General features: G+C 31.8%; 2 protein-coding genes across 2 annotated transcripts; one reads left to right on the plus strand and one right to left on the minus strand.

The window, feature by feature from the left end:
* Positions 1-4,414: 4,414 nt before the first annotated feature.
* On the minus strand, positions 4,415-17,665 carry LOC134712606 (coiled-coil domain-containing protein 170-like). Its single transcript, XM_063574328.1, has 12 exons — positions 17,379-17,665; positions 15,534-15,613; positions 14,244-14,304; positions 13,111-13,206; positions 12,271-12,527; positions 11,446-11,593; positions 10,908-11,093; positions 9,765-10,085; positions 9,111-9,311; positions 7,961-8,377; positions 6,908-7,144; positions 4,415-6,598 (listed from the first exon to the last, which is right to left on the minus strand). Exons 1-12 carry the CDS (start codon positions 17,634-17,636, stop codon positions 6,275-6,277), a joined length of 2,586 nt encoding a protein of 861 aa, XP_063430398.1. The 5' UTR covers positions 17,637-17,665; the 3' UTR covers positions 4,415-6,274.
* Positions 17,666-17,760: 95 nt separating this feature from the next.
* LOC134712611 (uncharacterized) lies at positions 17,761-27,959 on the plus strand. The gene is made up of 4 exons (XM_063574338.1): positions 17,761-17,920; positions 23,416-23,616; positions 26,156-26,317; positions 27,837-27,959. Exons 1-4 carry the CDS (start codon positions 17,849-17,851, stop codon positions 27,840-27,842), a joined length of 441 nt encoding a protein of 146 aa, XP_063430408.1. The 5' UTR covers positions 17,761-17,848; the 3' UTR covers positions 27,843-27,959.
* Positions 27,960-27,992: the final 33 nt, after the last annotated feature.

The following is a 27,992-nucleotide window of genomic DNA, read 5'->3' on the forward strand; positions in this document are numbered from 1 at the left end:
ATGTCTCGCCTTCTTTACTAATAATTGTTAATATGTTGATAGTCCTAAATATAAAGCTTTATTACAACTGTCACATAAACTTAACATTAACCAAGATAGCTAAACAAAGACCAATGAACTATGAAAATGAGGTCAAGGTTAGATGAACCATGCCAGACAGACATGTACAGCTAACAATGCTTCAATACAACAAATATAGTTGACCTATTACTTATAGCTTAAAAAAAATAGACCAAAACACAAAAACTTAACACTGTGCAATGATCCGTGAAATTGAGGTCATGGTCAAATAAAACCTGCGGGACTGACATATAGATCATAATATATTTCCATACACCAAATATAGTTGATCTTTGGCATATAATATTAGATAAAAAGACCAAAACGTATAAACTTAACTTTGACCACTGAACCATAAAAATGAGATCAAGGTCGGATGACATGTGCCCGCTAGACATGTTCACCTTACAATCATTCCATATAACAAATGTAGTAGACCTATTGCATAAAGTATGAGAAAAACAGACCAAAACACAAAAACTAAACTATTACCACTGAACCATTAAAATGAGGTCAAGGTCAGATGACACCTGCCAGTTGGACATGCACACCTTACAGTCCTTCCATACACCAAATATACTAGCCCTCTTGCTTATAGTATCTGAGATATGGACTTGACCACCAAAACTTAACCTTGTTCACTGATCCATGAAATGAGGTCAATGTCAAGTGAAACCTGTCTGATGGGCATGAGGATCTTGCAAGGTACGCACATACGCACATACCAAATATAGTTATCCTATTACTTATAATAAGAGAGAATACAACATAACAAAAAATTCTGAACTTTTTTTTCAAGTGGTCACTGAAGCATGAAAATTAGGTCGAGGATATTGGACATATGACTGACGGAAACTTCGTAACATGATGCATCTATATACAAAGTATGAAGCACCCAGGTATTTTACCTTCTAAAATATAAACCTTTTAAGAAGTTAGCTAACGCCGCCGCCGCGCCGCCGCAACAGCCGCCGCATCACTATCCCTATGTCGAGCTTTCTGCAACAAAAGTTGCAGGCTCGACAAAAATACAGAAAAAATGGAATATTAATTTTACATAATTTACTTTTGGATACTATCTTATGATCATAAAATCCAGGACAGTTTAAGAAAGTAATTAAAATTTCAAAAAGCTTTTTCGACATAAGACGAAGGCTCAACAAAAATAACACAATTCCATTTCTTTCAATTAATGCCAGTTGTTCTTCAACTAATTTGAATTTTAAAAAGGTCATATACTCCGTTTTTAACTAAGGGACAGTGTGAGCTCAAGATTGTCATCAATTTGCGTCTGTCTTCCGTCTATTCTGAAATTTGTGACGTCTGACGATCATTTTGTGGACTTACTTGGACTACGGGACAGCCCATGTTAGCTCATATGGAGTCGTTTGACGTCAAAAAATTGCTGTCCCTTAATCACAATTATTTACTATTGCCCTTTTTAACCGGATTTTCAAAGGAAAATATCGGCTAGTAAGCCGGAAGAGCGACTGCCAAAGAGTGTCCGTACAATTAATTGAAAATACTTTGACGAAATTTTGTTAAAATCTAGATATACTGTAATTAAATTCGGAAGATCCAGTTCGATTTTAGCTAAAGAATATCGTTGTTGAGTTGTAGATCTGTTAGAAGCGCAAAGTGATCCTTGATTGGATTTTGACATTTCCGTTCCTATAAATAAACAATTTCTTTTTTAATTGATCCTATGGTGGCCTGTCAAGGCTATTTCGCCCGTCATTTTCTATATATGAAATATAGCGAAATCGCTATGTCGAAAACGCGGAGCCCGAACATGCGGAGCCCGAACATGCGAAGTCAAAACGTTAAAAAGCGAAATATTTTTCTTTTCAATTTCGCAATAATAAATATGAAGGGCAAAAACGCTAGGGGAGAAAATATAAATGGGACATGATTAAAACCACACAAGAAAGACAGCACAAAGGTAAAAGTAAAATGATTGGAGATGATAAAATACAAATGGGTCATAATCAAAACCACATAAGAAATACAGCACTAAGGTAAGAGTAGAATGATTGGAGGTGATAAAATACGGATGGGTCATTATCAAAACCAATACAAGAAAGACAACACCAAGGTAATAGTAAAATTATTAGAGGTGATAAAATACAAATGGGTCATAATCAAAACCACACAAGAAAGACAGACAGCACCAATGTAAGGTTTGGAGGGGAGATGATACAAATGGGTCATAATTAAAACCACACAAGAAAGACAACACCAAGGTAAGAGTAAAATTATTGGAGGTGATAAAGTACAAATAGGACATGATCAAAACCAATACAAGAAAGACAACACAAAGGTAAGAGTAAAATTATTGGAGGTGATAAAATACAAATGGGACATGATCAAAACCAATACAAAAAAGACAACACCAAGGTAAGAGTATATGATTGGAGGTGATAAAATACAAATGGGTCATAATCAAAACCAATACAAGAAAGACAACACCAAGGTAATAGTATAATTATTGGAGGTGATAAAATACAAATAGGACATGATCAAAACCAATACAAGAAAGACAACACAAAGGTAAGAGTAAAATTATTGGAGGTGATAAAATACAAATAGGACATAATCAAAACCAACACAAGAAAGACAATACCAAGGTAAGAGTAAAATGATTGGAGGTGATAAAATACTAATAGGACATAATCAAAACCAACACAAGAAAGACAATACCAAGGTAAGAGTAAAATGATTGGAGGGGATGAAATACGAATGGGACATAATCAAAACAAACACAAGAAAGACAATACCAAGGTAAGAGTAAAATGATTGGAGGGGATGGAATACGAATGGGACATGATCAAAACCACACAAAAAAGACAACACCAAGGTAATAGTAAAATTATTGGAGGTGATAAAAAACAAATGGGACATAATCAAAACCAACACAAGAAAGACAATACCAAGGTAAGAGTAAAATGATTGGAGGGGATGAAATACGAATGGGACATGATCAAAACCACACAAAAAAGACAACACCAAGGTAAGAGTAAACTTATTGGAGGTGATAAAAAACAAATGGGACATGATTAAAACCACACAAGAAAGACAGACAGCACCAAGGTTAGGTAAAAAAATGATTGGAGGGCAGATAATATAAATGGGATGCAAAAGTGAGACAAATAAATGTAACTTCAACAGTGCAAAAACAGAACATGGAAACAAAATTGAGCAAACTGTACCATATTAAAAAGAAGGCCAAGTAGTTCCTGATCCACTACTGGTATTCCTCATGAGATCAATGAGGAACAGCAACACATGCTATAAATCAATTTTACCTGTAGCAAATGTGTTTACAATAAAACTCACCAATGACAGATTAAAATTATACCAAAATATCCAGAAGAATGTTTCTGTGGTTATAATATTAAACAATAGTTCTATACATCAAATACATGGGATGCACATATAGAGGCTGGTAGACTGACACCTCAGAAATATAACCTTATAAACATATGCATTGTAAAGATATGACTGATGTGTTGATTTCAGTAGTATTTAAATATGTGAGGATTACAACCACTAGGCATATAGACCACAGACCACATGTAAACAGGTGTATATACTATAACTATTTTCTAGTTTCATAGAAATGTATGCATCACAGAAATGGAGCATCATGGGTCAGTTGGCTTCCAACCTAAAGGGCTTTATTTTATTGCAAGAATGTTAGTGTAATTATGACTCAATGTGTTGTTGGAATAATAATTTGGTAGCAGCAATAAGCTGTGCTTGTGCTTGGTGAAAGCTGCAAAAGCTAATGATTTTACTATAAAAAAAGATCTCTTCAATATTATGAAGACCAAGTACGGAATGTGTGTACAAATTCAAAAATGTTCACTGCGTTTCCTTTCAGTTTCATATCCAGATTGACTCAAAACATAGTAATTCCATAGATATTTGATATTTCAACATTCATTCATAATATTGCTAGGACCCCAATCAATGCAAGATGTGATCTGTGTACCTACATAGAATTCATTGGTAATCATTCCATCAATTTAATAAGAAGTTACCTCAATCTACCAATATTGTTGGTTGACTCAATAGTTCTAAAAGCAATTGCAAAAATCAAGTTTGCATTGTTTGTCTTTTGGTCATATTATATTTTGTTTTTACAGGACTTCATTTCAGACTGCCATTACAGACACTAATAGTATGACAGATGAAAATCTAGCAATCCTTTATCATTGAATTTTTGTTGTTCTCTTATCTTGTCTCATTTTGTGAGCTTGAATAAAGGAATTACTCTGAAATATAAGTCTATTTAACGTGTGGGTAAAAGGGTCACTATACATGTAGTTTGAAACTAACAAAAAAAGACAAATTATAAAATGGCAGTTATTTAATGACAGTAAGAGATGTAAACATGAAGGAATATGTACAAATAATAATAATAAAGGACCTACGAATAAACATTTAAATAACAATATCACAGAATAAAACATTTACTACAAATGCACCTTTCATTTCCCTGAACTGGAATGTTGTTTGTTGGATAAAGGGCAATAACTCCAGTTATTTAAAATTCTATCAGGTAAATATTTTATGAAATGAACCGGTATCCAGTCTTCAATAATTGCTGCCCTACAAGACTTACTATTCATTACAGAGAACATTTAAATACACAAAAAAAAACATTAAAAGGGGATATGAGCAGATGTCCTAGAACATTTTGATTAAAGTATGAAAATATTGCTTACAACAGCAACTACTCAGGAATGTAAAAATAAACTGCCATAGATTCTAAATGTTGAAATAAACACTGTTAATTTTTACTAAATTTATTTGGTCTACATTAAACATTATAACTATTGCTATATAACTCTTTAAATTTTGGAATGTCGGAGTAAAGAATTGCTGATTAGATATTTATGATGATGTTTTTGGACTCAAACAGAACAAAATGCTTTTGCTAAGTTGTTAAAAAAAATGATAATTGATTTTTCATTATCAAAATCAATGTCTATAATCAATGTTCAAAAAGCCAGGGGCACTTCCATCCTTCTGATGAATTTACTTGGTCAATTCATATGTAAAATCTGGCCCCAAAAACAAGGTTGTTTCCAACTTTTTAGTGTAACAAAATTGCAAATGAATCATTTTGATTATGTATATGATAAAAAGAATAATCAGTCAGTTTAAAGCTATCAAAGAAAATGTGTCTCCTTTTATATATAAATTCCTCCACCTTTTAAGTATTTTATATATATTAAGTATCTACTTGTAGTTTAAATCTTTACTCTATTTTACCTATAAATTGCACATAATTTGATGCAAAGTCATTCTAGACAATTTCTTTATCTCTTTTATGTAACCTAAAGTCCACTCTGGAATCATTCAATCCAAAAAGTTATGAACAGTATCTAACAGGTAATTTTGATTATTTTACTGAAAAAAGGGTATCTTGTAAAATACATGAAAGAATTTGTATAAGACTGTCTAAATGAAATATAAAATCATACATAATATAAAAACTAACTAAAATGTCAACATATAAAAATAACAATAAGTTTACTGATATAAATAACAATAATAAAATCATGGATGTTGCCAATTTTGATAACATTCTGAGCAATATTTTAAAAAGTACTTATAAAAAAGTAATGTTCCTTTAAAATATTGGTATATAGTACATTAACTAAAGCTGTTAAAAATTTGGCACCTAAAAAGAGTAAAATTTACCACTGTTAAAGCAAATTAAGCTTAAATATTGACTACATATACATCAATTTTAATCATGAGCACTTCACAAATGAGATTCTGTAATCAATTTCACATTTTTTTGGGGTAATAATTATTTGAGCCATAAACATTTCACTCATTAACATCCAATTTTTAGTCATATGATTTTTGTGAAAAGGGCCAAAGATTTCATGGAATAACTTTTTGACCACACAAGCATTAAAAAATCTGTTCAAAATGTTGACAAAAATGACTTTTTATTTTCCCTAATTTTCTGTCTATTCTATTCTTTTGTACTAAACATTTACCCCTTTTGATTATACCCTCTTGGTAGTATAATCTTGTTATTAGCAAACAGCACATTTTTTCATGATTGGGTATAAATGCATTTAGCAAAGTGTACATATTATTTTTTTTTCTCTTTTTTTCCTGATTTTTGACTGACTAACACAGGGAAGATCTACAGTTTAAGTCCATTCATCTACTACAATGTCTAAAGAATTCAATAAACTCTATGGTCTCTTCTGACTGGGGAAGCTGATCGTGCACGAGCTCTTGCAGCCTTGCGTCTTGCTCTCTCTCTTGATCTCTGTATTGTTTGGTTCTGGTTTGAAGTATTAACAGTTTGTCTGTAGTCCTCATAACCACTGACAAACCCATCTTCCATGTCTGCTAATGCCTCCTCCATACTCATGGTTGTGAATGCATGGGTATGATGTGCTTGGATAAGTTTTTCTAACCGTGAGATGATTTCATAATCAGGAATTGCAAGTGTGTTAATGTCAAGACCCAACATCCTACAAATGACATTTCTGAAGTCTAGGAGCTGTAATTAAAATAAAACATATCTGGTTAAAATACTTTCTTAATTGTAAAATGACAGACAAATAAATGTTATAAATGAAATATGAAGTAATCTCTACAAAAGCAGTAATGAGACAACTTGAAGTTACTATTAGGTGCTGCATCTGATTTCTTAAAATTTATGGAGAACAAAAACCTGGAATAATTTCTTCGCTTCACACAAGGTCCAAATAACGTCATTATAAATAGAAGTTATAACACTTACTTGTTTCTCTCTATTGTGTGTTGTCTGTAGGGAATTCTTTGAATAAATAGAAGTTATAACACTTACTTGTTTCTCTCTATTGTGTGTTGTCTGTAGGGAATTCTTTGTTGTTCTGAGTTCACTTGAAAGAGCTTGAACAGCATTGTCAGCAACAACATTCTTTTCCCTGGAAGATGATTCGTAGGAATTATGTTCATTTTTGAGAGCACCAATCTTTCTGGCCTGTCTCTTCCTCAATTCTTCTAGTTCTTCTACCTGCTTAACTAATTCATCAATTTCTTGTCTTTGTTCCATTGTTCTCATCTGAATAAAATAAATAAATATTAACATTGTTTGTTTATGTAATTTATACGTGTTTCTTGTTTTTTTTATATAGATTAGACTGTTGGTTTTCCGATTTGAATGGTTTAACACTAGTAATTTTTGGGGCCCGTTAAAGCTTGTTGTTCTGTGTGAGCCAAGGCTCCATGTTGAAGGCCATACATTGACCTACAATGGTTAACTTTTTTAAATTGTTATTTGGATGGAGAGTTGTCTCATTGGCACTCACACCACATCTTCCTATATCTAACATGAATGTCAGATCAGTTTCATAAAAAGATACCAGCTATTACCTTTATGTCAAAAAAAGATACTGAAATTATTTTGTAGAAAAATTCTACGATACAGCTTCCTAACAATACAATATATATAGCTAATATTAAATTTTAGGGGGAGTTAGTACTGACATAATTTTCGTTTGTCAATTATATAAAATGTATGTACTGCATTCTTCTGATTAAAAAGATGACCCCTATTTGTTTTAAAATAAAACAGTGTAAAAGAACCAAGGCATATATAATTGTAAAGCAAAATGTTAATAAATGTATATTCTAGTTACCCAAACACTTAATGGTACCATCAAAGTCCAACAAAAGCAGTCATGAATCCAAAAGGGGGGGGGGGGGGGGGGAGGTGTGTCACTGACTGACATTTTCTGCTCCAGTCATGCTTCAGTGATTCCTAATATGATCAACCACATTTTCCCCACAAAAGGGGGGTCTCATGCCCCGCAGAGCCCCCTGGGATCCACCTATGAAAAGACAATTTGCATGAAAATACTTAATTTAATAATCTTACCTTGATATCACTGGATCCCAACAGTTGAGCTTTGAGATTTATGATTTCTTGAGAAGCATCTTGTAATTGCATCTTGTATTTTTCAACTAGTTTCTCTAATTTACGATTTCTGTAGCTTTCTGAATCTCTTTCCTTTTCAATGACATGTTTTCCTAACAATTTCTCCTCCATGCCTGTCATTTTCTTCCTCATTAAATCAAGGTGAAGGTCTTTGCTTTCCAGTTGCTCTTTCAAGGACTTAACCTTTCTTTGTAAGTTATAGATGTGTGTAGATTTGTCTGCAATAGTATCAGCTTCCATTTTGACCAGTTGTTCAGCCCTTGATATAATAGCGTCAATGGTCAAATCAAATCCTAAATCGGAGGAAATTTTGTCCATTTTTAGTGACTGACCAAGTCTCTGGAGCATTCTCATGTACTGTAAAATAAACAAAATAATTACTGTTTATAATTAGGTACAATGATATAATTGTACAAGATGAGAAAGCTTTAACATTCTACTTAGGTGGAGATGCTTTAAAAAAAAATCATATTTGCCTGAATAATTCATTTTCTTTTAACATAAAGAAGGAAGACTAGTTTTTTAACTGAAAAATATATATGTCACTATATTTTTCGATAAGATGAATATAATTTTTGAGGTTAAAACTGTGGTTGGAAAACTGGACTAGTTTCTTAAAATTTATATAATTAAGGTGGCACAAATTTCATTTTAATACTGTAAAAATTACTGGTATCAAATTTAAGACCAATATTAAATATTAAGCAGTTATTCTCAAGCTATAGAGGTTTGTATACAGTTTGACAAGTAAATGTAAACTTTAAAGAAATTGTTTAGTAATATGGAAGTATTTTTTTTACCAAATAATTTAAATTTTAGCCTTTTCAGAGATAACATTTTACTATATTGCCCTTTGTTGGCTTATAATACATTTGTATCAACGATAATCGCAACAGTTTGTAAGAATTTAATTTGTATTAAAATAGGTTTGCATGAAATATTCTAAATCTTAAAAATTCACGATACTAATTAAATATTACTAAATCATATCAATTGTTTTTAAAATTAAAATTTAAAAAACTTATTCATACATGTACATGCCAGTTTCATGTCAAGTCATATGATGATACAGAATTACAAATTGCCTTACCTTTTCCTTATCGGACCTGAACCCATCTCTCAAGACATCACCAGCTGATAGTTCACCTTCAGCACTGCGTAGTTTTTCAAATAATTCAGCGACCTCTGATTCAGCCTTTCTGGCTCTAGCTGCAGAACTTTTATGTAATTCATATTGTGATTCTAGCTGTTCTGTAAGAGCTCTGACCCGTTCCTCTAATGACTCAATTACCTAGAATAAATAATTTGATAATGCATCAATCTTTAAAATTATCAAATCTATCAATTTTCTCTTGTAAAGGCCTTAAATAATCCAAATAAGGCCATAAAGCTATACATCTATATAAATCTGAAAACAGTTATTTGAATTGATATTTTTTAGCAGGCAGAAACACAGATTATGCAGGTGTTTTGTTAAATGTAAAAGACAAACCATCTGGGGGGGGGGGGGGGGGGATAATGAGTACAAAAAGTAAGTAAACATGGCTTTACCACACTATTTTGATAAATATCCTTAAATATCATTCATTAAGTAGTAAAAGGCATTTATTATAATACAAAATGTACACTATTCCAAATACATGTATAAAATAGAGAGATTCACTGGTAAGTACAATCAAAAAAAAATAAGGAATGTGCAATTCAAAATATATTTATCCCTCTAGCAAATTAAAATAAAACATACCGAAACCATTTCTTTGTTTCTAGATCTTAAACTAGCAACTCTAGATTTGATAGATTCTTCAGACCATTCTAACACAGAATCATCCACTTCACTTAACAAAGTGGCTATTTGTTCCATAAACAGTCTGACTGAACTCTTAGCTGACTGGATGTCATGAATGTTAGATCTCAATTCTCTTTCTTTTCTATTCATCCTCTCTTCTCTCATTTCTATTTCAGATCTGTTGGCACTTGCAGCTCTCTCTGCAGCCACCAAACGTTCCTTGATAACATCTACCTCCCTCTCCAGACTCCTTCTGATGTCAACTGCCTCATCTCTTTCCTACATAGAGGAGACAAGTAATTAAACATTTATTAATACCAGGATTTTTTGTTTGAATCAATTCATTCTTATTTTAAAGTATAATACTAATTTCAGTGTACATTTGCACCTGTCCTAAGTCAGGAATCTGATGTACAGAAGTTGTCGCTTGTTTATGTAATTTATACACGTTTCTCGTTTCTCATTTTTCTATATAGATTAGACCGTTGGTTTTCCTGTTTGAATGGTTTTACACTAGAAATTTTGGGCACATTATAGCTTGTTGTTCGGTGTGAACCAAGGCTCTGTGTTGAAGGCCGTACATTGACCATTATTTGGATGGAGAGTTGTCTCATTGGCACTCATACCACATCTTCCTATATCCGTCATAACATATTTCAGGAATAAATTTCAACAGGTAACACTTTAATATGACAAAAAAGATTAAAGATCCAAATATGATTTTGAAAGAATGCCTTGAATTGTAAATACATGATATTAATTTCAGTAAACATGACACATGCTTATGAAATGGCCTTTAAACAGTTTATTATTTTCATTTCACTCAAGCTCGTTTAATTTTTCCCTCCAGTAATTTAAAACAAATAATTTGAAATTATCTTAACTTCTCTATACATGTACATGTATATTAACCATTTTAAAAAAAATCAAATATTTAAAAATCCCTTAAGCTTATCTTAATATTATTTAGCTTTCTAAATACAGAGTATATATGTACTACATTAAACTGAACTACATGTATCTAGAAGCATTACATATGATATTCTATTGATTATAAACAAGAAAACATTTGTAAATTTTAAGTATTTTAAAATAATTTACCACTCGAAGTCTCTCCAGATCTGAGGTATATCTAGTGGCTACTTTCTGCTCTTTACCCACTTCAGACACCAGCCTCATTATGGTCTCCCTGCTAGCTTTGGTTTCTAGTTCTGTACTGTTCAGTGCTTCTTTTAATGTTACAAGTTTACCCTTCAGCACTGCATTCTCTTGAACTAGATCTGTAACCTGCAATATTAAAACACTTAATAAAGGTGGGCAAATCTTCAGGATTATTGTTTTATTTAATAATTCAATTATTGGTAGGCGGAATTTTGAGTGTAAGTTCATTATAGTTTTATAATAAAGGATCTAAAATGATCTTGATCATAATTATAATGATTGTCTGTGTTTGATCAATATTAATAGCAGATAATAAACACCTTTTACGTTGGTATGATATGCTTATTAATTTTCATGACGACATATAGTCTGAATATTGAACACAATCTCAGTCTGTCTGAAAAAATATCCAAGCAGACCTATCTCAAATCTTGAATTGTTTTACAAGTTAAATGTCTTTTGTTATTAAACTACTTACACCTCGAGAAATGTCATCTACAGAAAGACTTTCAAAAGAAAATTCTTCAATTCTCAAAACACTGGAAATCTGTCTCATAAGTTCACTATATTTCCTGTCTACTTGTGAACACCTGAAATCTGCTCCTTCTCTGCTTTCCAAAAGTTCTCTGTTGATAGAAAAGGTTCCAGAATATATTAACAGTGAAGAACAAGATTTATTAGTAAAAATATTTCAAGTTAATAAATCTAGTGTTAACTGTTAAGGAAATACATGTATATACACATAACACTACAGGGAGATAACTCTATAAAAATTCGGTGAACATTTTAATCACATTCTATTGTTTGGGAAATATAGAGCTTTTCAATGATCAAAATTAGTATTTGTCAAACTGTTATATACATGTAACCAATGAACATTTTCTGATTAAGTGATTTGTTCAAATTTTTTGAAATGTTTATATCTTCGTCAAAGGGTCAAAATCAATATTTTGTCAAATTTTTAGGAAAATAAAACGAACAAATTAGTCAATGTGATTGGTACCACTGTAAGTCCACTTTTATAAGATGCTTTACATAATAGTGTTTTCTTGCATGATGATAAGTCATAGGGGATGCATCTACATGTAAGTGAAGACAGCATGGAAGCTGGGGTTTACTAACTCTCATTTTATTTATGAACTACTATTGTAGGTGGGGCATAAAAATGTCAAGTTGTCCCCTAAAAAGGCTGCATTCTTTATTAAAGTGTTAAACACAATTGCAAAGCCTCACTGACATAATTCTGGCAGAGGATGCTGAATTTATTTTTTCTATTGATGCTTATACTAAAATTAAATCCCACCTTATTCTGGCTTCTAGTTCTACTATTTTATCAGCATTCTGACGATTTTGTTCCTGAAGAGTTGAGACAGTGAATTCACTACGGCCTACAGCTGACTGAAATGACCCTGTACGACTTTCTAGTTCTATAATTTGTTGTTTATGAGACTCTAATAGGGAAGTAAGTCTAGATTCGTTCTCTTTACTGGTATCATAAAGAGTTTTTAATTCCCTGATATGAACATCTTTTTCTTCCATTTCCCGTTCCATACTTTTCACCTGAAATAATAATCAGTTCAGAACTTTTAACAATTTCTAGGATAAACTCAATATCCTTTTTATCAATACTGATGAAAAAAAATTATTTATGATAATTGAATCAAAATTTAATTTAGTGATATTTTTTAAAACTGGCACATACAGAAATTATATTCTTGAAAACTGAAAACTTCATTTTTTAATCACACACTTTAGATAACCTAAGAATGGCTGTTGCATACCACACTAGTATTAGTAAAGGGCATTTTCATTTACAAAGGGGGCCTGAGTGGTCTAATTAAATAGTGTAACCCCCCCCCCTTGACAGGTGGTTCCACTGCAACCTTAACTGACAGACTGACGGAGGATGTAATACTTTCCGATTTCCACCACAAAAAAATGGCTGACAAGAAATAGTCAATAGTTCTAAAAGTGACGATAGAGCAAACAGATTTGAATGTTGGACAATTTTTTTATGATAAAAAAAAGAGTTTATTTGAAATATTTAACAAACATGCAAGTAATTTTGCCTCCTCCAGCTTGTAATGATAAACAAAAGAGAAGACAACACACGTGATATCAGAGAAGACTAAAAACTACTTACAGTTATACACAGTTTATCATATTTGACTGAGAGGGATGCTAATTCACTGCGTGCTGACTCAACGGCATGTCTGTCTCCAAGATAAACAGTTTCTAGCTGAAATATGGAAGAATTATTATAATATAAATAGAGAGACATGACCATTATTATTCCATCATCTCTAAAATTTTGTTTCATTTCACTTTATTTTTTTTTAATTTATTTTCAAAATGATTAGGGTGATTTTCTAAAAAAAAAAGCTCTTCACCATCATCAACTTATTATTTTGCAATATATCTAACAGTGAACCATTTTTATCTGAATTAATAAAAAGTCATGAATAACTTTTCTTTTATAAACATTTAAATTACCCCTTAATACAAAGTCAATGTACATATTATTTCTTATGGAAGCTGATTTCTTCAGTTTTCCTTCTCTGAATTTTAATGTTTGTGCAGTACATGTACAAGTGTCAACTAGAAGTATTTTTTGTTTCCTTAATTTTTTTTTTTAATTTAAGTTTGGTAGCTATGTTTTTTTTATCCCAAAGTTATACATGTTTTTATTAATTTACCTTTCACTAGTAATTTGTGTTTAATTTTATGAAACCAGTTTTAAATGTCTTTAAGATATAATGTAAATATTTTAAGTAAAATGGTCAGTAGAAAGAAAAGTCAATCAATATTGATTATATGATATCATACAAATGTTTAAAATGTTATATTGGTACATTTTATTATTGTATTGTATGTGTAGGTCTTTTAAAGCTGACTATGCAGTATGGGTTTTGCTCATTTGCACTTTCAGGTGAAGAGTTGTCTCAACATCTTCTTATTTCTTCATGTATATCTACATTGCACAAACAATAAATGTCTCATCTGCAACTGCCTTTTTTAAGACCAAGACAGAAGTAGTAGAGTAATTTAATTGAAATACATGTAATGCTAAGTAAAAGGGAGATAACTTGTGAAATTTCCTCTCCCTGTCAGGAGCCAGTGCTCAAGAAGGAGATTTCAGTATTAGGAGGCTTCCATAGAAATGTCTTTTAAATATTAAACATTCACTTATTTTCTCTTTCTGCAAAAAAATAAAATATTCTTATAAAACTGTCAAAATATATTGTTTCTTTTGAAAGCTATGACATAAACACTCACCCTGTAATTATCAGCTCCAGATCTCATTGGAACTGAACTGGATTTTGGAACATTTTCCATACTATAAATAAAACCATACATTTGATTTTACAAACAGTTTTAAAAGAGAGTTTAATGAGCAATATTGTACTTATTGTACAGTGTATTTTCCCTCAGGATAATTAAACATTACTTGATGTACACTTGAGGGCCATTTTTTAATTAAAAATTATTTCAAAATCCTGCTGAATTTCCAATTTAAATCAAATAATTTTAACACCAAATTCTTATGGCGACAAATCACAGTTCACAACATTATAATAATGTTGTGAACTGTGATTTACTGTGATTTGTTGCCATAGTAATTTGGTGTAAAAATTGTTTTATTGTGGATCTGATTCATATAAAAAAAGATATGATTTTTCATTTGTACTAAAAAAATGTAAAATACAAAAAAATGTATGTATCATGGTGTGGAGTCAAAAACTAAACCATCAAGCACTGCATTCTTTTTATGATCAAATTTGCTGGTGCTCAATAGAGTGCTGAATGGCAAAAGATGATTAATTGGTTATAAAACTCATTACCAAATACTGCATACATATCAGGATAAGAACATGTTGATGTGATATAATTATAAAACTTATTTTGTACTAGACTAACATGGTGATCAAGTCTGCTCTTCTTACTAAATACCAAGTGTTGAGCAGACATGCAGCAGCAAAGACCCATTTTCAAACATTTGGCATAACAAGGCAGCTCTGTCAGTGTCTTAGGCCATTGCATGATCACATCAACAACTTACCCTACATTATAGTGTGTGGGACAGACAAAGTGGTGGAAAAGCAAAAGAAATTATCACTGACATTTACAAAATGATATATTCTCAAAAAAAATGTGGTTTTATAATTTCAGAGAAAAGATTACAAATCCCAAAGACCCATGGTGATATTTCAAAAAAACTGATGAAAACACTTTATCGCTATTTTGTTCATTTTTCCTTTGATCTTTTTTTGTGATAATTTTCATATCATGCTTCTCGCTTGATATGGAAAAATTATCTGGAAAAATTATCGCTAGAAACTAAGGAGGCCACGTGGCGTTGCTAACGAAATTGACATTGAAATTGACAACGTCGTCATAGGTAAAATAGCGATAAACAGATTATCATTGTTCATCTCAACTCGATTGCTTTTCTCACTTTCGCTGTACCAGCTCAAGCGAGAAAATCAATCTCGTTGAGATAATCAACGATAATCTATAAGTATAAGAATTTTGTTTACCAAAAATGTTTATATCTAAAATATTTACCTGACTAACTGCTGTATCAGTGCATCTTTCTTTGTTAGCTCTTCTTTAAACACTCGTACTTGATCTTGTACATTTTGTAACTACAAAAAATACATTTATATAATTTTTATCAAAGGGTTGATATTTTAATATATAGAAAAGAATTCTAGACAATACTGTTTAAAATAAAGTTTCTCTCTATTCAGATTTTTAAAATTAATTTTGAAGATGCTATAGCATTATAACATTCGTCATTTCATTTGTTACATGTACTAACACAAAGACATATAAATTTGAAACACTTACATGTACTTTTGGTACTTTTACATACATGTACTAGTACTGTAGAGTACTAGACATGCAAGACAGTTACAATTTCATCAATTTTAAACATGTTTGCTGTTCCAGTCATAGTCTCCTAGATGTATGTTCTTATATTTACTGTTGCAACAGAAAGTCAAGGTAATTTATATAGCAGATGTTGACATACATGTACAATGTACATGTATTTATTTTTTGTGCCTTCTAAAATAAGACTTAGAACAAATCCAAACCAAAATACAAATGAAAAGTCAGTCACACTTTGTAAGTACACATGTATATTTACAAAAATGTATCAAATCATGTGCTACATGTAAATGTATATATTCAGCATATTTTTTTTTAAACATTTGATCACTGCTACTGCTGTTAGATTAATTTCATGTTAAATGCAGAATTATTGCTCATACAACATGCACAATGTACACTGAAGGTCCAAGTAATTGTAAAATATTGTTTTCTTTTCTTTATATGATTATTGAGATATGATATGATTTATAATGAGACATCTATCATAATCAACCAGAGATATCTCGTTTCTCTTTGTTTTTTTTTAGATTTGACCATTGGTTTGCCCGTTTGAATCATGTTTTACACTAGTTATTTTTGGGGCCCTTTATAGTTCACTGTTCTGTATGAATCAAGGCTCCATGTTGAAGACTGTACTTGGATGGTTTAATTTACAAATTGTGACTTGGATGGAGAGTTGTCTCATTGGCGCTCATACCACATCTTCTTATACCTATGTAAAGGATTTATTGTTTGATGATAATTTTGGAGCTTAAAAATATTTTGTGACCAATTGCAATGACTCGACTGTGATGGAGAATTGTCTCATTGTCAGTCACACAAACATAGGCCAGATTTAATTATTCAATTATTTCTTGTTGAACAGGGAAAAAATACTTCATAAATTAAAGAAATGTCAAGGTACAAGTGATAAATCAAGTTTTAATATAGTCAAAACCTACTATTTTAGGTTTACAAAAAAAAATTATAATTGCTCGCCTTTGCTTTTTAAGCTTCGCCTCAAAAATTTGCAAAATAAATATTTTTTTATTAAAATTTTCAAATCGCTCGCTCGCCCCAATTTTTGGAGTCCAAAAATCTGTAGAACAAGAAAATAAATTGGTGTGGCCTAATAAGCATTGTGCATAAGTTAAGATTTGTTTGAGGCAAACTAAAGTTTAATAGAAAACGGAAACCTACTTTTGGACGTACATATATATATATATGCAGGTACGAATAAGGGTAAAATTTATACCCCATCCAATATGGCAGGGGGTAAAAAAGAGGATAACTTGACACATTGAGTGATGAAAAGGGCTTTCATGCTTGACAATGAGGAAAATTAATAAATCATTAAATTTTTACAACTCAAAATAACAGTTAAATGTTACAAAACCAATTTACTTTCTTTTGTACGTGGTGTATATAACTTGAATGATATAAGCAAATTTTGAAAGAAGAGTAGGTCTATTTACTTAAGAAAACATAAACCAGTTGAAGCATGCAACTTGCAAACCCGCGTTGTAATATATTTACCTCTGTATATGACCGTCTGTCATGTCTGTGAGATGGGGATGGTGGTCTTGGAGAAATAAGTGAATCAGATATAGCTGTTGGAGATCTTGAACGCAATATCGGTGATTTTGAACGCAATGTCGGTGAATTTGAACGACATTTCGGAGATCTGGATCGATAAGTGTCATCGAAAATAACTCTTCTTTCACTATGACTATGCGTACTTCTGTGAATTGAAGGTAATCCTTCGCGTTCAAGCCGGTCAAGGTAGCTCGCCATCTTCTAATAAGTTGTCTCTTTCACGATTTATTAATCAATATTTTGATGTTTTATTCGTTGTCATATACAGCCGAGCATATTCTGTCTTCCGTTGTGTTAACAGCGCATAGCAACACAATCAACACGAACAGCGGAAGAGCACCTGTCCGAGATTTCAACGAGATTTCAAGAGGTCGTATAACTGAAGGTCACTCATATCGTACTCAGACAGAATGGCCTACCGATTTTCTCAACTGAGTGGAAGACTGGTATCGTCATCTCAACTTGCAGCATACAGACCACAGGTTGAAATTTAATTACTTATTGTGGTTATTGCTCTTTGGATTTTCTCCTTCATAGCCATAGGACAAAGGAACAGGGTTTCAATGAACACACATGATGTCAGACTGAGAAAATCAATTTATTAAAAACAAAATCCTTTTCCGGCTTTCGCCAAGTTTCAGTATAGTGTGGCCGAATACGTTTTCCTTGCTTTAAGTTTCATGTCTATCTTGACTCGAGTTGATCCTTCTCAAGTCGTTTCGGCCCAAGTGGTTCCGGCACAACTCATTCGGCCCAATCTGAAAATTGTTTACAAGGGGAAGTTAGTCCAAATAATTAGGTCGTCTAGAAAGGCTATTATATTTTTTTTCTTTGACGCCTTACATCAAAAATATATAATAGCCTTTCAAAACGTCATAATTATTTGGACTACAAATAATTATGGTAACATGTTCACCCATATACTATATGATATAAGGTTCGTTATACCTACTTAAAAAAAAAATATATATATTAATATTTAGAGTTTAATAAACTTATTTGATTTATTCGGTATATTAGTCCAAATAAATTATGACATCTTGAAAGGCTCTTATATATTATTTTCTTTGACACCTTACATCACAGGAAGACGTCAAAGCAAAAATTTAAAATAGCCTTCCAAGACATCATAATTAATTGGTCTAGCAGTATACTGCATGTATTTTTGAAATTTATGAAAACACATGGAAATAATTAATGGCTGATGGCTTGTTTTGGAGCTCAGCATTAATTGTTCAATGACATATTATTCTCTCTGATAGTTGTAATACTTGTCTTTGATGGATTAACATGATTAATAATAAAAACTTTTTTCTTAGGTAAACAAGTCGGCTTGGAATTAATAAAAATAATGTTCCTGTATCATACAAAATGTCCACTTGTAGCCACCTGCAGAATTTGCGAAATCTTTTTTCCCCTGGTGGTCCCTAAAGAAAATCTGCTGATCCTCACTAGTAATCTAAAAAAAAAATGTATGAAAAATACTAAAACTCTGTCAGTCCTATGCAACATTTTTGAGGTGAAATCATGAGAACTCACACTTTTTGTAAACTCTTTTGCCAATTATCAATTTGATTCTGTAGTTACACCAGGCCAACCTTAAAAATATGTTTGTTTGCAGTTTTCCGACTGTACCTTCAGACTGAAGGGTAGGTAGGTAGGAAAAATATTTTATTTTATCAGCCAAAATACAGTTTAAACAAGCAGTTACATTAAACCAAGTTTCTTGAGAAGAAAAAAAACCTTTTTAAAACAACAAACACTTGACATGCTGAAAACCAACATCAAATGAACAGGCATTTTCAGATAAAAAACTTTTTAACCAAAACTGAAACTTTAACATAGTGCCATTATCCAATTTATGACATAAAATATGGTATAATTATTAAATACTGGAACACTTATAAACAAGGAATGTCATTATGACTAGAACTGTTTTAAAGAAATATATATTCAGACATGTATGCTTCTTGACTAGAATGTTTTCATGAGTAGAGTATTTTCATCAGAAAAATGTATATATAGATTTATAAGACAATTATTAAAGAGTGTATTTTTAATAAAAAAAAATTACCATTGAATCTTCCTCAATTGAAAAAAAGGCAACTTGATAAAAAAGTATTCAGACATCCGACTGTTTACATATTTCTAATAATATTTAATTATATGTGATAAGGTTATATTTTTGCCAGGCTTTAATGAAAACCAAAGAAATCTAAGGTTTGGGTGAAAACCATAGCACCCCATTAAAAGTAAATGGTCTGTACTGAAATGTTTTTAATGCATAAAAAAAATTGGCAGCATAGCTCCTAAGGACATGTTTTAATTGAATTCACACAGGCCACACAGTTTGGGTACATGTATATATGTAATATTGTAAGAAAGAGAATAATTGCAATGAGTGGGGCAGCCCCCCTTATCCTAAAGGAGCATACTCATTGCAATCGAAGATAGATTTAATATAGAGAGAGTATATTTATTTTTCAAGCTAACCATTCATTTTCTCTACATCTTTGTGTAGTTAGGGTTGCTTCTTATTGACTTGGCATGATCTATAACCATTAACATTTCAAATGAGCCCATCCTCAGTACAGGCGTGTTTACAGATATCCATGAAGATTTGAGTCAGGGAGGAGTGGTTTCATCTTTGTCGTCTTCACAACGATTTGTAGAAAATATGCCATACTTCAAGCTGCTGTCAAATTATTTAACCACTGAAATTGGTTCCATAAAGCCAGGCTCCATAGATTCTGAACCGGATTTGTTTGAGACAGAATGGTTATTGTGTCAGTTATGAATATCTGCTGCATCATCGTCAATGATATCATCACAAATCATTACATGTGCCTGTATCTGTATAAACAGTTTACTAATAAACTTTTTTGTTTGTTATTTGTCTTAAAATTGACACGAGACGACAGCGTAAAGTACTCCTCCGTGACTTCATGGATACCTGTAAACAATTTCCATGTGCTTTATCATTAAATGGTCACATGAAGGCTTGCCGGGAAGCTAAGAAAAACCGAACTTGAAATGCGTAATTGACCCAGACTTTGAATCATTTCCGGAAAGGACACAAAGTTCCGGATCGAGTCAATAGAGGTATTAAAAAAAAATTCTTCAAATTTAAAGCAATAAAATTTTCACAGTCGGGAGGATTTTCAAGGGTCGGTCGGTAAACTGCAAACAAACAAGGTTTTAATTTAAGCCCCACCGTGTATCATCAGTACACCAGATATAGGTACAAACAAGCGGGCATGATCGATTTTGACCTTACACGGTAATGAAAATATTTATTTTGCTTTATAAATATTCAATGTACATTTCTCAACATTTAAAATTCCTGCTCCCAAATAATTTTCGCATCCATTTTTTCTTATTTATAATACAATTTTGATATTCTAGTAAGAACAATTAACTTGTTCATACGCAAATAGTTGTGAATGTCAACACCAACTTTCAATTTTGATACAGTTGTTGAGACATTTACCAGGGGCGGATCCAGTATTTCAAGTTAGGGGGGGCGCAAATTTTTATTTTCGCCGAGCGGAGCGAGGCGAAAAAATTTTGGAGGTTTTTTTAGTTAAAATTATTGAAATATTCTTCTAAAGAGGTGAAATGTAGATATCTCGAAATATTGTGTGTTAAAATTAGCGAGGAATTAAAGTTTGAAGCTAAAGCCGCCTTAATCCATACCTGACAACAATCTACAGAGAGACGGGCGGACAGACGGACGCAAAGTGAGACGAGACAGATCACAATTGCTCACCTGACCCATATATTTTTCAAATAAAAACTTCTACTTTTACCAGCGATTTTTAATTGTCCTTTCATACTATCTATTTTTTACTTTTTTGATTTTCGAAGGTCGTGCCAGACTTAACTGTGTTCGCCACAAAAAACTAAAATCAGAATGAGATGCATTTACGCAGTTATATTTATTTTCTTGGGATCCCCAGCATACAGTAATACGGTACAGAATTCGGCTAAATATTTAGGTTGCAAGTGAGAAATAAATATAAACACAGAGATACAATTAAAAAACTAACCTTTCGCTTGAAACAGTATTTCTATCTTTCATTACGGATATTATAAAAGAATTTCACCTGCCGACTGTTTTCTTGACCGTGTCATGACGAAATTGTGAAAGTGAGTAAGGGATGTTTTGGAACTTCGATTATCAAACAAATTGATTATAAAAACCGCAAATACAATGCAACATTTGTTTTTATCTTTAACTGCTACGTAAAAACCTATTATATTTGTCATCAAACGAAGCTGAGGCTCACATTTGACACCTTCCTTTGAAATTATTTATAGAACTTTAATAAAGCGTAGGTCACTTGGTTAGTAATCACGTTGAATCTGACTGTTTTATATTTTTTAAATGTTAAAAAAGATCGAATGATCTCTTCTGATACTCAAATATGTTGAAGTCAACCCATGCTTTGCAAATTTTAGGGGGGGCGCACGCCCGCCACGCCCCCGCCTAAATCCGCCCCTGTTTACATGTTTTATCAGAAAGAAACCTAATACAGGACAAAAGTAATAGTTACCAATCATAAACCAACCTGTAATTACTCATTCCTTGAAACCTTTTGGGTAATAAACGAGTATGAAAATAAAGATTTTGTGTACGGTGTACAACAACTTTGAACCGTACATAAAGATTTATGTGGTCAGCTAAACACTGTACACAACACTTCTTTAGGTATAAAATATCGAAAAATAACTTATGTATGAAAGATTTCAATGCCAATTATTGAAACAGCTATACTTACTACACACACACATTGACCTTCTATCAGAAAAAGAGTTGCAATAAATATAAAATTATATCTGATTAGACGAGGGCCAACTTCTTTTACAAGTATTTGCACATGCTTTTAGTAATCCCTCTTGTTTTGGGAAAATAATAGGACATCTCTAATCATCAACCTAAATCAACAAAAATCAACAAAATCATTTCTTAAAACAGCAATTATGTTTAGATTGAAGTACATACTGATATTATGTGAACAAAACATAGATTTTTCGTTACCATGCTAGATCAAAATCGCTCACAGCCGCTTGGTTAGTACCTATATCCGCTGTACGATGATACACGGTGTACTCAGTTTTTCAACAAATTACTTCCCTTTGTCAATTATAGACTGGGTTCATACCGGACAGAATTGGCTTTTTCCAATGTAAAGCATGATAAGTTTAAAGTTTTGTATTGATGGTTTAACTAATTTTTCATGAAAAATAACTTCTAGTGACAAAAATATATAGCTAAACAACAAATAAATGTAATTAAAAGATTTTAAAAACTTAAAGGTTACTCACATTACGCACAGGTAAATTTGCTCTTTCCCCTAGCTCTCCATTGTCAATAAAAATTTAGTCCCTTATAAGGGAGACAACAAAAAAAGGCATCTCTAATAACAGGGTCAGTTACGGGAATTGGCAAATAGACTATTGTAAATCATGAAAAGAATTTTAAAGTTCGTTTATTATTTTACTGTGTTATTGTTACTGAATAGAATTATATTAATAAAGCATTACAGTTCAGCAAAGTAAGAACTAAAATGAATATAATTATAATAATAAAGCATTCCAGTTCAGCAAATTAAGAACTTAAAAAAAAGACAAGACCAAAATTGTTTATTCAAGAGTTAATGTCCTTTATAGTCAATTTTTGATAATTAATTGTAATCTTTAATAAAATCTTCTCCTCTGAAACTACATAGACAAATTCAGCTAAACCAGGCCACAATCATCATTAGAGTATTTACATGTAGTTTAAAAATGTGTCTTGGAATTTATATTAAAATTTTGACAGATTAGAGTATTCTCTGAAAATAGCTCACTATTAACATTGGTGAGTCTTTTGCATGATCATATTGTGGAAGTTTTGGATCCCTGATAAACATCTAAAATATAAATCATCAATAGAAATAATCAGTAGTATAGCTATGCAATTAATTTTTTTCAGGGAGTACAGGCCTATGTTTTACCTAAAATAACACCAAAAGCAGCTGCCTCTACACAGCCACAAACAAGAGAAAGTAGTACCTCTTATAGTGTGACTGATACATTTGAAAATGGTTTTGCAACAGGTATTACCACAAACGCATGGCACAGGTACAGAAACAAAGTACACAGGAAAAGGAAAGACGAAGTTCTATTTAATATAGTAGGTTTATTTTTTGTTTAGACTGTATTGTTTATGTCGCTAAAAACATGACTTCAGTTTTCAGTATTAAGATATAGGTTAAGTCTGTGGTTAAGTTTTTTATACGACCGCAAATTTTGAAAATATTTTCGTCGTTTATTGCTATCACGTTGGCGTCGTCGTCGTCGTCCGAATACTTTTAGTTTTCGCACTCTAACTTTAGTAAAAGTGAATAGAAATCTATGAAATTTTAACACAAGGTTTATGACCATAAAAGGAAGATTGGTATTGATTTTGGGAGTTTTGGTCCCAACATTTTAGGAATTAGGGGCCAAAAAGGGCCCAAATAAGCAATTTCTTGGTTTTCGCACTATAACTTTAGTTTAAGTTAATAGAAATCTATGAAATTTTGACACAAGGTTGATGACCACAAAAGAAAGGTTGGGATTGATTTTGGGAGTTTTGGTTTCGATAGTTTAGGAATTAGGGGCCAAATAAGGGCCCAAATAAGCATTATTCTGGGTTTTCGCACAATAACTTTGGTTTAAGTAAATAGAAATCTATGAAATTTAAACACAAGGTTAATGACCATAAAAGGAAAGTTGGTATTGATTTTGGGAGTTTTGGTCCCAACAGTTTAGGAAAAAGGGGCCCAAAGGGTCCAAAATTAAACTTTGTTTGATTTCATCAAAATTGAATAATTGGGGTTCTTTGATATGCCGAATCTAACTGTGTATGTAGATTCTTAACTTTTGGTCCCGTTTTCAAATTGGTCTACATTAAGGTCCAAAGGGTCCAAAATTAAACTCAGTTTGATTTTAACAAAAATTGAATCCTTGGGGTTCTTTGATATGCTGAATCTAAAAATGAACTTAGATTTTGTATTATTGGCCCAGTTTTCAAGTTGGCCCAAATCGGGGTCCAAAATTAAACTTTTTTGATTTCATCAAAAATTGAATAAATGGGGTTCTTTGATATGCCAAATCTAACTGTGTATGTAGATTCTTCATTTTTGGTCCCGTTTTCAAATTGGCCTACATTAAGGTCCAAAGAGTCCAAAATTAAACTAAGTTTGATTTTAACAAAAATTAAATTCTTGGGCTTCTTTGATATGCTGAATCTAAACATGTACTTAGATTTTTGATTATGGGCCCAGTTTTCAAGTTGGTCCAAATCAGGATCTAAAATTATTATATTAAGTATTGTGGAATAGCAAGTCTTTTCAATTGCACAGTATTGTGCAATGGCAAGAAATATCTAATTTCACAATATTGTGAAATAGCAATTTTTTTTTTAATTAGAGTTATCTTTCTTTGTCCAAAATAGTAAGCAAGAAATATCTTATTGCAAGATTTTCTTTTAATTGGAGTTATCTTTCTTTGTCCAGAATCAACTTAAATCTTTGTTATATACAATATACAATGTATATTCACTTTTTACTACCAACTGATAAATTTAAATAATCTTTACCATTCAGTGATAACAAGCAGTTTTTTACATCTTAATATTTTATGATGTATTTAAATGAGTAGTTATTGTTGCAAACTCCATTAGAATATTTTAATTGAGATTAGTTTTGGAATAAGGGAAAGGGGGATGTGATTAAAAAATTTGGGTTCAATTTTTCTCATTTGAAATTTCATAAATAAAAAGAAAATTTCTTCAAACATTTTTTTGAGAGGATTAATATTGAACAGCATAGTGAATTGCTCTAAGAGAAAACAAAAATTTAAGTTCATTAGAACACATTCATTCTGTGTCAGAAACCTATGCTGTGTCAACTATTTAATCACAATCCAAATTTAGAGCTGAATCCAGCTTGAATGTTGTGTCCATACTTGCCCCAACCGTTCAGGGTTCAACCTCTGCGGTCGTATAAAGCTACGCCCTGCGAAGCATCTGGTTTGAGATATAAATAATTTTGTCCAACCTGTAATAGTATGGAATTTTATGAAAATTAAAAAAATATAAAAATGAAGATGTTGTATGATTGCTAATGAGACAACTCTCAGCAATAGACTAAATGATGAAGAAGTCACCATAAATCCTATGAAAAAGAGCAAAGTCTGTACTGCAATGTCGGCTATTAAAGTCTCAGAAATGACAAATGTAATGCATTTCACGTGAGAACTCTTGCAGTCTAATTTATGTACAAAATAATGAACAAAAAACAAAAATGTAACACAGCATCAAACATGTACAACAACCACTGAATGACATGTTCCTGACTAAGAACAGACACATATAACTTATACAGTGGTGTAACATTACATACAATATAAGTACAGTGTATAAAAATCAGTTAAAAACCTTAGTTCATCATGAGATAGATACTACAGTTACTAGAAAAACAAGAACACAAAGTGGATGTCGACTGTTAAGAAAAGAGCTACATATTTGCTTTTCAGTTCTAAATTTGATCTGACCTTGATCTCTGTATTAGAGTTACATTTCATTGACCTTCAAGTTAGGAAAAAAAAATCATGTATATATCACAATTCATGTTATTTATTATTCAAGGCTACCGGTACATGTAATTGATATTGTTTATGAATTGTAGAAACAGAATGATGCCGGTATTGAAGTATTCTTTTTCAAGCCAAGAGAGAAAGTAATGTACTATCTTGTACACATCATTGCAGGTTTAGGAATGTGTTTCAATATATACATTTGGAATAAAACAAATAGAAAAATGGACTGGGAAAGATTTGGTAAAGTCAAGGTAAGATCAAAAGTGATTTTTGTCAGCAATTTTTTCTTGAATAAACAGTATGTTGCTGGCTGTAAAATTAGGGCTATATATGTACAACATAGCTCAATAACCTAAGGAGAAAAATTCAGGGAAATGTTTCAAGATTGCAAAAGTTGGCGTCATCATTGTCGTCAGCGTTGTCAGAAGACGGGTAGTTTCCAGATAATAACTTAAGTATAAGTAAAAAGAAATCAATAAAATTTTAACACAATGTTTATAATCACAAAAGGAAGGTTGGGATTGATTTTGGGGGTTATGATCCCATTGGTTTAAGAATTGGGGGCCCTAAACCTACATTTATCTAGTCTATGACAATAAGTGGTGTATAAGTATTTCAATTACTCTGAAGTTGTACCATAATGTTCATACCATGAAGAAGAAGATTGGGATTTATTTTTAAGGGTTATGGGGCAAACAGTCTAGGAATTAAGGGCCAAAAACAAGCATTTTTGAAGTTTCAGGGCTATAACTTATGTTTAACTGTATGGATCTCTTTGACATTGTACCACAAGGTTCCATATTATGAAGGGAAGACTAGGTGTCAGTTTGGGGTAAATATCTTTGAACATTTTTGGAATAAGTATCACGCTTGAATATTGTGTCCATACTTGCTCAAACTGTTCATGGTTCGACCACTGCAGTCATATAAAGCTGTGCCCTGCAGAGCATCTGGTTAAACAATACGGAAACTGTATTGATTTGTTGTTGTCTAAACTTTAGATGTTTAAAGCAGTATTTCTTGATCTAACCCTCTATTTTCATAGATTATAATTCATTTCAATTTTCAGTGTATTAAAATCTAAATTCCATTGTTGATTCCAATCCAGAGACTGTTTGTTATCACTACAAATACAGTAAATTCAATGCTGTCAGAAGCATTTCAAAATGAAATTTTGCGTTGAAATACAAGCCAGACAATGGTTGTGTCCCTTGAAAATTGACAAAAAAAAATAAATGTCTTATCTGCATCTAGATGACTTTTGGGTATTTGTGTATTCAGGTTGCTGTCTCTTTTACATTTACTTTGTGATGCCATGACTTAAAAAGAAGAAGACAAATAGACAATCATTTGTACACAAAAAATATAAACAGAAAGATTAAAACTGAGCTACACAAAACCTCTCCAAAAAGCAGGGGTGATCACAGGTGCTATGGAAGGGTAAGCAGATCCTGCTCCACATGTGGCAGAAGATATCAAGAGAAAATTCAAATCTCTACTCGAAGAAAAAGAGTACATACAAAACTAAAGATTACATTGTACAAAAGAAGTTATCTTTCCATCACATTGCCGTCTTTGGTTTTACCGCAATGCAGTCAAGACCTAACTGTTTGAACATTTCTTTCTGATATAAACAATATTGAAAAAAGAAAAACTACAATACATGTGAAAATTCATGCATTCATGCATGTTTCTTATATTTTGATTTGGCTCCATGATCAAAATAGCATTATACATATATTAAATTATTATTCATTGTTTTCATTTCAGTTTTAAAAGAAAGAGAGAGCTAATTAGTATGTTATGTGGAGGACATGTCAGTTGTTTAAAAGAGACAAATATAAAGTTGATAGATCGATAATGAGTTTTATTAAATGTGTTGTACACTTTCTATTTCATATTATACTTCTTATGACTCCTCTCTGT

This window comes from Mytilus trossulus, chromosome 3, assembly GCF_036588685.1.
Source record: "Mytilus trossulus isolate FHL-02 chromosome 3, PNRI_Mtr1.1.1.hap1, whole genome shotgun sequence".
Taxonomy (NCBI): Eukaryota; Metazoa; Mollusca; class Bivalvia; order Mytilida; family Mytilidae; genus Mytilus; species Mytilus trossulus.